The sequence below is a fragment of the Girardinichthys multiradiatus genome, chromosome Y, assembly GCF_021462225.1.
Source record: "Girardinichthys multiradiatus isolate DD_20200921_A chromosome Y, DD_fGirMul_XY1, whole genome shotgun sequence".
Classification (NCBI taxonomy): domain Eukaryota; kingdom Metazoa; phylum Chordata; class Actinopteri; order Cyprinodontiformes; family Goodeidae; genus Girardinichthys; species Girardinichthys multiradiatus.
The window spans coordinates 36,166,562-36,179,283 of record NC_061818.1 but is presented as its reverse complement, the minus strand read 5'-3'; the positions used below and the strand labels follow the sequence as shown (position 1 = coordinate 36,179,283).

The 12,722-nt window shown below is 39.8% G+C and overlaps 2 protein-coding genes across 3 annotated transcripts in view; both read right to left on the bottom strand.

Annotated features, from left to right (window-relative positions):
* LOC124865006 overlaps window positions 1-11,586 on the bottom strand; it is a 21,428-nt gene extending 9,842 nt beyond the window's left edge. Inside the window, exons 1-5 of one of the 2 annotated variants that reach the window (XM_047359991.1) lie at window positions 11,215-11,586; window positions 7,639-7,686; window positions 7,439-7,564; window positions 7,289-7,360; window positions 7,146-7,196 (exon numbers count right to left, since the gene is read on the bottom strand). In XM_047359991.1, coding sequence (XP_047215947.1) covers window positions 7,146-7,196; window positions 7,289-7,360; window positions 7,439-7,564; window positions 7,639-7,686; window positions 11,215-11,442 — 525 coding nt within the window. In that variant the 5' untranslated portion in view covers window positions 11,443-11,586. Of the gene's footprint in view, window positions 1-7,145; window positions 7,197-7,288; window positions 7,361-7,438; window positions 7,565-7,638; window positions 7,687-9,454; window positions 9,721-11,214 lie in introns of those variants that run through there. The other variant, XM_047359992.1, reaches the window with a different exon arrangement.
* Window positions 4,060-6,072, bottom strand: LOC124865008. The gene is made up of 2 exons (XM_047359994.1): window positions 5,499-6,072; window positions 4,060-5,019 (listed from the first exon to the last, which is right to left on the bottom strand). The coding sequence occupies exons 1-2, from the start codon at window positions 5,637-5,639 to the stop codon at window positions 4,267-4,269; spliced, it is 894 nt and encodes a 297-aa protein (XP_047215950.1). The 5' UTR covers window positions 5,640-6,072; the 3' UTR covers window positions 4,060-4,266.
* Window positions 11,587-12,722: the final 1,136 nt, after the last annotated feature.

Below are 12,722 nucleotides of genomic sequence, written 5' to 3'. Positions count from 1 at the left end.
TTGGAGTTACCGAAGTTTACCGTTAACGATGTGCGTCGCATTGTGAGAGCATCAAGTACGCCACAGTGTAAACTTGAAAAGGGTTTCAAGTTCTATGTTTCATCCTACCTCTGCAATTTTGAAGGTAAGTCGCTAGCTAGCTAGCCTGAGATAGCTGCCTAGTGATGTGACTGTTGTTTATTGTCACGAACCAAACCATCCTGGTAGTAGAAATGCCTATTTTTTTTAACATGTTTGTATTTCTGATGGAAGTATCAGGTAAAAATACGGCTAAAGAGATAACAGTGAGGGCTCACTGCTTCAGATCTATGAGGAAGACACCAGCTGAGAGTAGGACTGGTTAAAATGAGACGTTCCAAGTTCTGTTCAACAGAACGTTCGAGGTTCTGTTGAACATGTTCAATATGAGTTCTACCCTTTTTGTCCTTGCTCTTACTTCACTGCATGTTCTAAATGTATTCTTTCCTTTCATCTTAACTTCTTTATTAACTTATAGCTTCTACACTTATACCTATTACCATATTCTGGTAACTCTTCCTGAAGCAGTAGAAGTAAAACCTGCACTGTTCCATTGCTGGTGGCACAAGAAACAATGAAAATCTGTAATTCTGTCACTCCTATGTGGAAACATCTCATCTGGAGTGAAAATGAAATTCAGATTTAAATGATATTTAGTTCATAGTTCCCACGTCTGTGTGTAAGTGATTCAAAACAGCACAAATGTTACATGAGACAGTAGACAAGTGAAATACACCACTAACAAGAGCACAGGGCAGATGTTGCTCCTATTGCCATTGCTGGAGACGGTCTTCTTTTCAAGATATTACATTTTGTCTCTGTTTTTCAGATGACATTACGTGATTCAACACCAGTTGTGCTGATTAGCAGCAACTGCTCTTGTGTAGCTGGTTGTGGAATCTGCAACCACTTAGTTGCATTGCTTTTCCAGACTGCTCATTATTCCCAATGTGGTCTGTCTGTTGACCCTCCTGTACTTTCATGCACACAGACAGAACAGAAGTGGCATAAACCACGTACTATGGTTTGTCTCATTTCATTATCTAACATTTGTATTACATTTTACAGTCACTTCACTAACACAGTGTTTTCAATACATAGGGGGTGAAGCCAGGACCTGTGGATGCCATGGTTGTCTTAAAGCCTAAACTAAACATTTAATAAGGAGCCTACAGTTTGTAGATAAATTTGTAGATTTGTTAGTAAAAATAAATGTTCTTGATCATCTGATGTTATTGCATCATTGCTGTTACCCTCTTCTCTTCAAAATCTTTCATTTTACCTCCTAGTGCTTCAGATGACATGTGATCTGCGCTTCAGTCAGTTGTGCTGGTAAACAGACTACAATGTGTAAAAATAAATGTCATCAACTGTTCTGTTATTTCAGATCTACACTTTACAAGGCCTACAGCGGTGAGTTCCCACACCCGGCCATCCTCAATCCTGGACCAGCCTATGCTGGAATGAAATCTGAATCTCTTCCCCTCATCTGCACTATGAACATCTCCGCTGACAAGACACTTGTGGACTCCATCTTTGGGAAGGTGCAAGCTGGTAGTGTACTGTCCTATCAACAACCACCACCTCCATCTGATTGTGTTGTCATACATGAGGATGCACCCCCATTCCCGAATGTGCCACTAGAAGGTTACCATTTAAACCCATCCGAATTTTCATTTGTGCCGACACATCAAGAACAGCTACACCTGACCTCACTTTCTGTGACCTGGTCACAGTCACACCTTATTGAGGAGGCAACAAGATGCCAAAGTGAGACACATGAGTGGCATTCACTTAGGAGAGAAAGAGTGACTGCCTCACATTTCAGAGAGGTGAGCCATGTTAGAGGTCCAGGAACTGCAGAAAGCCTGGCAGAAAGGATAATCCGAGGGACACGACAAAACGGCACACATGAAGAGGGGACTTGAAATGGAAACGGGGTCCTTAAAGGACTATGCAGTTTTGAAAAACCTGAACCTGACCAAGTGTGGGCTAGTGATCCATCCAGATGCATCTTGGCTGGGTGCGTCGCCTGATGGGCTTGTATATGACCCACTTGAGCGTCCATCATTTGGGCTCGTAGAAATGAAATGCCCAAATGCACAAAGCTATGTAGACTGCAAATTCCTCAAAGTGACACAAGGGCTACACAAATTGAAGGAGAGCCATGGTCATTATTGACAAGTCCAGGACCAGTTATTGATCACTGGTATGCAGTGGTGCGATTTTGTTATCTGCGCCCATAATGACGTCTTTGTGCAGCAGATATACAGAGATAACACTGTATTAGAGGAGTTGAAAAAGAGGTGTGACACGTTTTTCTTTAACACTTACCTGCCAAAATACCTCTTCATGCCCATGTAATAGAAAATTATAATAAAGATATGAACTCATGAACGATTAAAAAACATTTCACATTTTATTCTGACAATAATATTACTACTGTATTCATTTCATTTTTACATATTCAGTGAAAGTACAAAAAATACATAGTGTTGTATAATGTAATCTCAATTTTAACATTAAAGTAAAAGCACTTCATACATTTAATGAAATTCCAATGTATCTTAACACAAACTACAGGTCCTTCTCAAAATATTAGCATATTGTGATAAAGTTCCTTAATGAAAATTTAACATTCATATATTTTAGATTCATTGCACACTAATTGAAATATTTCAGGTCTTTTATTGTCTTAATACGGATGATTGTGGCATACAGCTCATGAAAACCCAAAATTCCTATCTCACAAAATTAGCATATTTCATCCGACCAATAAAAGAAAAGTGTTTTTAATACAAAAAACGTCAACCTTCAAATAATCATGTACAGTTATGCACTCAATACTTGGTCGGGAATCCTTTTGCAGAAATGACTGCTTCAATGCGGCGTGGCATGGAGGCAATCAGCCTGTGGCACTGCTGAGGTCTTATGGAGGTCCAGGATGCTTCGATAGCGGCCTTTAGCTCATACAGAGTGTTGGGTCTTGAGTCTCTCAACGTTCTCTTCACAATATCCCACAGATTCTCTATGGGGTTCAGGTCAGGAGAGTTGGCAGGCCAATTGAGCACAGTGATACCATGGTCAGTAAACCATTTACCAGTGGTTTTGGCACTGTGATCAGGTGCCAGGTGGTGCTGAAAAATGTAATCTTCATCTCCATAAAGCTTTTCAGCAGATGGAAGCATGAAGTGCTCCAAAATCTCCTGATAGCTAGCTGCATTGACCCTGCCCTTGATAAAACACAGTGGACCAACACCAGCAGCTGACACGGCACCCCAGACCATCACTGACTGTGGGTACTTGACACTGGACTTCTGGCATTTTGGCATTTCCTTCTCCCCAGTCTTCCTCCAGACTCTGGCACCTTGATTTCTGAATGACATGCAGAATTTGCTTTCATCCGAAAAAAGTACTTTGGACCACTGAGCAACAGTCCAGTGCTGCTTCTCTGTAGCCCAGGTCTGGGGAATGCGGCACCTGTAGCCCATTTCCTGCACACGCCTGTGCACGGTGGCTCTGGATGTTTCTACTCCAGACTCAGTCCACTGCTTCCGCAGGTCCCCCAAGGTCTGGAATCGGCCCTTCTCCACAATCTTCCTCAGGGTCCGGTCACCTCTTCTCGTTGTGCAGCGTTTTCTGCCACACTTTTTCCTTCCCACAGACTTCCCACTGAGGTGCCTTGATACAGCACTCTGGGAACAGCCTATTCGTTCAGAAATTTATTTCTGTGTCTTACCCTCTTGCTTGAGGGTGTCAATAGTGGCCTTCTGGACAGCAGTCAGGTCGGCAGTCTTACCCATGATTGGGGTTTTGAGTGATGAACCGGGCTGGGAGTTTTAAAGGCCTCAGGAATCTTTTGCAGGTGTTTAGAGTTAACTCGTTGATTCAGATGATTAGGTTCATAGCTCGTTTAGAGACCCTTTTAATGATATGCTAATTTTGTGAGATAGGAATTTTGGGTTTTCATGAGCTGTATGCCAAAATCATCCGTATTAAGACAATAAAAGACCTGAAATATTTCAGTTAGTGTGCAATGAATCTAAAATATATGAATGTTAAATTTTCATCATTACATTATAAAAAATAATGAACTTTATCACAATATGCTAATATTTTGAGAAGGACCTGTATATTTACAGTGCAGTGCATGACCTAAAGGGATCTTTTTGATGTTAGAGATGCAAGTCTCTACACAGATAAGAACTATACACATTATTTTATCATCTTTCTAATCCTGGATTGAGATTAGCAATTGCTTGCCCAGGCTTTCACCAAGGGACCATTTTGATAATTCACCAAAAGACAGGCAACAGCAAAAAGTTGATTTATGCTGCCTGTGATTGAAAGAGGAATCACTGTGCTGAATATTTTATGTTCTTTGACTCTGTGAATCACACGCTCTACATGGACTCTCAGTCTTGCAATAGACTGTGTCTTTCTGATCTCTGACCTAGACAGTTGAGCTCTCTTCGACAGAAACGTGGGTATATGGACTTTGCATGGTACACAGTCTTCCACAAGGAAACCCTTGTCCACCATGATAGCCATAGATGGTTTAAGGAGGGCCACAATGCCAGACTGCTTTAAGATCTCTTTATCACCGGTGGCACCTTGATAAAGAGATGACACAAAGGTCACTGCACCATGAGGGGCTATCCCAATCAACCCTTTGAATGTGCAGTGTGATTTATAAGTGGAAAACACCTCGCTCTGGAGGAGAAGGGAGTTTGGGGTTTGACATCGCAGTTCTGTGCAATCTAAAATGACTTGAGTGTCAGCGTAGTCCTGAAACACTTCTGGGAGGTGAGCTTTCACAGTGTCTTCATCTAGCCAAATATTCACAGCTCCCAATACAGTATAAAGGAAGTTGGCCCAGGTGTTAACAATGCGACTCACAGTTGACTGATGTATTCTAAATCTGTGGGCCAAATCCTTTTGCATCAGTCCCAATGACAGGTAGTTCATGAACAGGAAGAACTCATCAATTGGTTGAAGGACCTGGAAAAAAACAAAAGTTACCCTTTGGCAGGAAATGCATTATGACCAGTAAAATAAAATGTTCAAAAAATGTCACCAACAAATTATTATTTAGCTCATGTTGAGTGTGAAATCCTAGTAAAACAAATTCCACTAACATTTTCTTGTTATTTAGGTTATTGTTAACTAAATAATGCAAATGTGTTAGTGACATTTTTTTTTTACACTTGGCAACCCATATATGATAATCAAAAATCTTTCTGATGTAAGACGAGGCAAGTTTATTTATATAGTAACAAGACAATGTGCTTTACATGAATAAAACAATAGAAAAACAAACGGGCAATGCAGTGGCATAGTAAGAAAACAATAGGTATTAAAGGTCGTAAAATGATTGATAAAAATGAATAATAAAGTGATCAAATGATAAAAAAAATAAAATGATTCATAAACTAAGGGGAAAAAACAATGCTTTGTAAGGACAACAGAAAAACATTTACCGTTGCACTGGCAGAGTGAGGGACTTGATCAGTCTTTGTGACGCTCTGTGCCCTTGTAACTCGTATAATATTGAGGGCGGCTGGTTCTATTTGCTTCCAAAAACCCATCAGATGGGCATGACTTGCAAATCTGTGAAACATATAATATATATTGATCAGGCTAATTCATTCACATCTTATTTCAGACCCCAGAGAAGGCCCATTCAATACTTATACATATACTATCTCCTCACATTGTCTTGTGTCTCTCATCTAATGTATTGCACATCTGGATTAATATCACTGAGCTGTAGACAGATGTTCTAACTTGCCTGGTTGAAATTACAGTCAGTAATCACCAGTCATAACTCAGATCATCTCTGATAACCAAAACAAGGTTGACATAATTCCCAGCAATACTCACTGATTTGTAAATATGTAGTCATTTGATCTTAATTGTCATCTCTATTATCCAACTCTAGGACATTTAAGAACTATAGTCAGTATAGTCCACCCAGATAATGTTATTTTTACTGCTCTTCATGTAATAGCTCTGCTGATCTATGGTTCTAACTCACACACTGTGGATATTTTAATTACCTGGTAAAGAATCGTATGTCCTCATCAGACGCAGAAAACCTCTCCAAACAGAACTTGCTGCTGACGGTCAAGTCCTCTATCTGTTTTCGGAGCTTTGAGATCTCCTCGCGTAGCTCTTTGTTTTCGTTGAGGGAGAGATGAAGGGCAGCGGGCTCAGTACTGGCGCAGTAGTCATGTTCGTGACAGGACCCGGGGTCATCTTCATCAGGGTGAGTCTGCATCACTGTTAGATCGGTGTTCGGTGGACGCTCTGTTCTTTCCCATACTCCAAGTCGTGGTGTTGGAATATTATAGTTATTCCAATGAAAAAGCACAGGAACAGCTCCAGGTTGCTGTCGTCGACGTCCAGCAGGAGTGGGAGGCTCGATCAGATCAGCAGTAACAAAATGTCGTGAGCACACTCGGGAAGTATTGGTGACGATAAAATGATCTCTCCTGATCTTAACAGCCCGTTGCTTCTGTAATTCGGAGTCCTTTGGAAAGGTGTGAAAGCTCAGGTAAGAATTGGACTTCGTTGATGCAGTGCAGAATGGCACACAGCAGCGGTGGTTGGACCTGCTGTCCGTACGTTGTTGAAACGACAATTTTGCCCGTTTGCATGTCATGTTTAGGACATGTAAATGGACAGGTGATGAGTAGAAGAGACTCACATATAAATAACAAAAAGATTTACAAGAGCGGTGAGGTGACTAGCTAGCACAGCGGGCGCTTTCAGCGACTACCGGATGTTAACAACCATCCTGATTTTTTAGAGGAAATTACGTCACGTTCCTACGTGCACATAGGGTAACTGGTTGAAGTGGATATTATTTAGGGGCATCAAAGTAAATAGGGGCTGAATACAAATGCACGCCACGCTTTTCAAAATTTTATTAGTAAAAACTTTGAAAACCATGTATAATTTCCTTCTTCTTCACAATGATGAACTAGTTTGTGTTAGTCTATCGCATAAATCCCCAATAAAACACATTAAAGCTTATGGTTCCAACATGAAATAAATCTGAAAAACTTCAATGGGTTTGAATATTTTTGCAAGGCAATGTAATTATTTACATAAATGTATTTTACCCTTTCATGGTCCTCTGCTTCCCCTGTTGATCTGGCAAACAGGAAACTGGACTAAAAGTCAGAGAAAAGAAATCCTATAAGAACGTTGATGCAATGGGCTTAATGTCTGTAAAAAATACGATTTTTAGTAGATGTTTTCACACCATCGGATCTTTTTCACCGGAGTCGAATTGTCCTGTGTTGTCACCCTCTTCACAACTGCTGTTGAAGTCTCTCTGGAGTTTAGAAGGAAACAGAAGGATGACTAATCTTTCTGTCTAAACTTTAATAAGCTGTTTATGAACATATCTTACCATTTCTTTATCTCCACTGTGAAGAGTTGTTCCGGATGACACCCAGTCGTCCTTTGAAGGTTTTGTATCAGATGAGTTAGAATCTGCATTCCCAGCTTTCCCTCGGACCTTGCTCATGTGCTTCGGCTGCATCTCAACACGAAGACAGAATTACTCTCCATTCTGAAGCAAATCAAAGTTTTCATATGTTTTAACTTTACCTCATCAGAAGCTCCATCTTTGTCACTAGCAGGTCCAGCAGAATCAGCCTAAGAAACAAAAAGACCAAATCAAAGTCTTTTATGATAACTTTACTACTGGCACTAAATTAACATTAAACTGGAGTACATTTATTCAATGGAGAAAATAATCTCAGTTTTTAACAAAGTAAAATAATTAAATTCCTTAATTATTAAGGAATATTTATTGGTACGATTAACAATCCCTTTAAAATAACTGTAAACCAGTTAATGCATTAATTACACAGTTGTTTTTTTAAGCGGATCAGAGTTTCTAAGAATTTCTAATTTGTAAAACACAACATTCTGTTTCCTTGGGGTGTAAATCCTACATAAAACAGAGGCCTATTCCTTAAGCCAATGAGCCAAGTTTATCTTTCCATGGTGCACAGTGAAGAGAAAGGAGGTAAAGAATCTTGGGGTCAAAAGGGCTCCATAACAACCAGACATGATCTACATGCCAACGAGATGTGTGGGAGTGATGCCAGATCACAAACGTAAACAGGTGGCGTTTGCTAAACTAAACCGAGACTGAGCTTTACAGCAACAAATATTCTCGGTAAATAAAGGGTGAAAATGTGGAAAAGCCTCTAACGCCCACTGTTAGGTACAGTGAAAATACTGAGAGATTTTAAATGATAACTTCGTGGCCACTGCCAAACAACTCAAATTCATCATTGGGACTTTTACCATGATAAAAGATCTGAAACATTAGACACAATCAACACAAAAATGGTTTACCACACACAAAATCAACTCTTATAGGAGTCTGTCTCCAGACTTTGTGTGACTGGGACAGCTATAGATGTTTCTCTGGTTCAACACACATAAAACCAACTCAATACAGACTTCTCCTAAAGGTCAAAGGCTTACGAGCTTCAGATCAGCTGTGATTGAGCAGGAACAAGTGTAAGACATGCTGGACAACAGCCCATGAGGATTGGAGTTTAACACCCCTGATCTAGAGGGATTGTGCAATGAGGAATGGTCAAAGATCCCTCTGTCTCTGTACCCAAACCTTGTAAAATGTTAGAAATGAAAACTCAGTGCTGTGCCATCAGCTAAAGGGAAATGCAGAAAGGATTAACAGCAGGACAGGCAGTGTAACACTGGTGAATTCGTTAAAAATACATTTCCTCATGTTTCTTCCCTTCCAATAAAGAAAAGTACTGCCAGGAAAAATGTTTCCTTATTTACTTTCTATCAAGAAACAACAGACACTCAGATTTTTTTAAAGAGACACAATCAAATTTGACTTGCAAGGAGCCCAGGCCAAATACAATCTGCACAGGGTGAGTCGTCTCAAGCTGGACTTCCTAACACAGGGAATGCATCTCCACATATCTGCAGTACCCTGCCTCCACATTCTTTAGTTTTACAAGCTATTAACTTTGCAGTTTATGATCGCAGTGCTCTCCGCCTCGGATCGTGGATGAGATAACCTCTAGCGGTTAACACTGTTCAGAATGTCAGCTTTGCAGTCAGTCTTGAAGGCCACAGCATTCCTGTGAGAGCTAACATCTGCACAGAAGTTCAAACTGAGGTAACCAATGCTGTAAAATTACAAAGAATAAAAGGATATTAACATAATCACATTTTTTTCTAACATACTCCAATAAAAAAGGGACTTTCTCCAATTTGTCGTGGTAGGTTATCCTGCTGCAATACATTAATAATTTATTTAAAAGGTTTCTAATACTTAGAAGAGCTTAGAAAAAAATGACAAAATCTTATATAAAGGAGCCGAATAATAAAAAAAAAAAAGACTCTGTTTAAGCTGTTTAATCCTTCCCCTCACCTCATACAGCATTCCCCTATGTGTCCTCTCTCCATCCCTCCTTGTCCGCGACAGCGTGGCTACAGTGTTGAACCGTTTCCATTTGATGATAATGTTTCTGACTGTGGAATGAGGAATCTGTAAAGTCTTTGAGATTCATTTGTAGCCCTTCCCGGCGTTGTGCAGCGCAACAATTTCTGATCTGATACCGACCGGGATCTCGTTTCCGCGGGGCATCTTCCTTATATTTGGTGAAAATCAGCAATTATTTAAATTAACCATTTTTCTTTTATATTTTATTGTTTTTGTAAGCAAAAAGGGAGCGCTGTGTCTTTTTCACTTCCTGTCTACAACGGAAGTGCGATTTTACAACTCTGACTACGCCGTTTTTTGTTTTGTTTTTTACACAGAAAAAACAATCAGTTCATTTATTTTTTATAAGATCAAAAGCCGAAATAAGAATAAATCAACAGATATCCGAGTGGTGACAGAAATGTTGCATTCATTTCCCCTCGGAAATCGGAACTTTGAGCCAGGAATTGGGTCACATCCGGGTCGAGCGCGGAAAGCCTGTCCTATTATTGGGCAAACCGATATAAGCAAAACAAGCTTTGAAAGTGTCTCCGTTTCATGCGTTCAAGTACAACCTAAACACGTCCATAGCATTGTGTTCTTTAGATTCCGTGAAGTTAAAGACCATAAGAAGGCATTATGAGCAGTTTATTCCTGCAAACGTTGCTACGTTTTAGGAGCAGCAGCCACATTAAAGTTGAACATGGATTTAACAGGAACCTACGTCTTTCCAAGTTCAAATCCCGAGTTCAGGAGGGTGCTCCAGCCAAAGTTTAAAACATAACTCTGATATTGCAAATTCTGAGTAAACATTAAATACAGCAACACATTGAATGCTAAAAATGTAACAAAGGATCATCCAAGTGGTTGATTTACTTCACTAAATATCAGAAGGATGGATGCGTGGCTGGACAGTAAAAAGAAATGGATGCTAGAAAGGGAAGAGATGGGTGGAAAATTGTTGGATAGATAAACAAATGCACTGATGAAAGAGATGGATTATAGCTAGAGATGCATACTAAATACTGATGGGAGAATGATTGCTAAGAAGTGAATGTATGATAACTAGAGATGGACGGATGAAGGTTAGCTAAAGATGGATGGATGCTAGATAGAGTGCAATGGATGATTGTTAGGAAGATCTGGTTGGATGATAGATATGGTTGGTTGGATGGATGCTGGATAAAGATGAATGAATGGAAGGATGAAAAGATGGAAGGGTGGGTAGGCGACAGGTAGATAGAGATATATGAATAAAGGGTTAAATTTACAGCACCTCATTTACTGCCTTTTGTGTAAAATGCCAGTTTGTTACAGCAGCATAATATCACAATGAAAAAGAAAAAAAATCAAACATTTAATCCGATCACATATTTTCAGTAGGATGCAATTTGCGGGTTTCCTTAGATGGAAAACTTTTCAATCAAACTGAATAATAATCTGAATTTGACTGCCATGTGTGATGAATAGGGTCAGCTGGATTGTATGTACTTGACTTGGAATCTGTATGATTTTATAAAAATTGGTAAGTACCTTGAGATGATATGTGTTGAGAACTGCGCTATGAAAACAAACAGAATTGAATTGAATCGGGAGCAGAAGGATGAAAACCATCTGTGAATGCAAGCCTCTTTAACCGCAGCGATTTCCTTTGTTTGGACGGTCAGGGCAGATAAAAACGCTCCAGCTTTCCCTTAAATCATCCTCACCTCATCCAGCTTTTCTTTCCGTTTCCTCCTAGGATTCCCCTTCGTGGGTCTTCCACTCCGCGGTAGCGTGGCCACGGTGTTAAACCGTTTCCACTTAATGATAATGCTCCTCACCGTGGAAAGAGGAATCTCCAAAGTCTTTGAAATGAACTTGTAGCCCTTCCCAGCTTTGTGTAGATCAACAGCTCTCGACCTGATACCTTCTGGAATCTCGCTTCCACGGGGCATTTTGTCCGATAACTGATGAAATCCGAAAATATTTATAACTGCAACTTTCCCCCCCCCTTTTTTTTTTTTTTTACTTCTTGCTAGCAACAAGGAGGTGCTCCGTTGGACCCGTTGCTTCCACTTCCGGTCTGCACCGGAAGTAGGATTTTACTTTTGTTTTTTTTTTTTTTCCTCACAGGCCTTTTCAAAGAAATTATTGTGTTTTTGTTTTTTTAAATTCAACAATGAAACGCAAGAGGTGGAACGATGAATATACATACGTCTGAGGGATACGCACCAAAAAGCATCTGAAAAACCCGCTGAACCTGGAAAGTCGGAAGTTTTTTTTTTTTTGCTTAACTTTATTAGTAATCACAAATAACAAAAAAGGAGACAAGAGATTGTAATAAACAAAAAGAAAACATAAGCCATTTTAAGGCTGTTTTAAACCAAATTAATTTTATATTAACAATTGGCAAGAAAAAAAAAATTAAATGCTCTAGTATTTGTAATTTTTCTTGATGGGATGTTTTTAACAAAGTGTGATAATAAATACAAAATACAGTAATTTTCAGAAATATTCAAACTAATTTCTTTCTGTAAATTAATTTTTGATAATAAAATGTGGCCAAAAAGGTTCTAGATAACAATGCACACACTTATTCACACCTAAGTGCAATTTAGAGAGCCCAATTAACCTAACTGTGTGAATGAGTGTGGGCATGGTTGTTTGTCCTGTATGTCTCTGTGTTGCCCTGCGATGGACTGGCGACCTGTCCAGGGTGGACCCTGCCTCTCACTTGTAGACTGCTGGAGATGGGCACGAGCTCCCCCGTGACCCACTATGGAATAAGCGGTATAGTGAATGACTGAATGTTCTAGTTAATTTAGGGATTGGACATATTAATGAAATACATCAAATATTAATTGGTATACCTCCTCCAAGTTGTTAGCATTAGCCATTTTCAGCAGGAAAATTCTATGTTTGAATCCTAGATTGGGGCTATTTTTGTAGAGTTTGCATGTCTCTCGGTACTCTGGCTTCCAATCGGTCCAGAATCCCGCATGTTGGGTCACTCTGAATTAGCGTATGTGCTTTGTCGTTTATCCTGGGTGCCTTTCTGTTGCCCTGTAAAGAAATGGCAACCTGTCCTCTCACTGAAGAACTGCTTAAGATAGGCATTATGAACTCTGACCAGCTTCCTTGTCCCTGCTGAAGAAAAGCCACCCCACAGCATGATCCTGCCACCATTTGTGACAGTACCGTTTTTTTAGGGTGTTATGTGATGTTAGTTTTCTGC

What these genes read in the sequence shown, in the direction of transcription:
- LOC124865008 (XM_047359994.1), bottom strand. Translation starts at nt 5,639, where the DNA reads ATGTTTCACAGATTTGCAAGTCATGCCCATCTGATGGGTTTTTGGAAG. An exon ending in CTCACTCTGCCAGTGCAACG is followed by an intron (nt 5,020 to 5,498) that starts GTAAATGTTTTT and finishes GTTTTTTTCCAG; the next exon opens with GTCCTTCAACCAATTGATGA.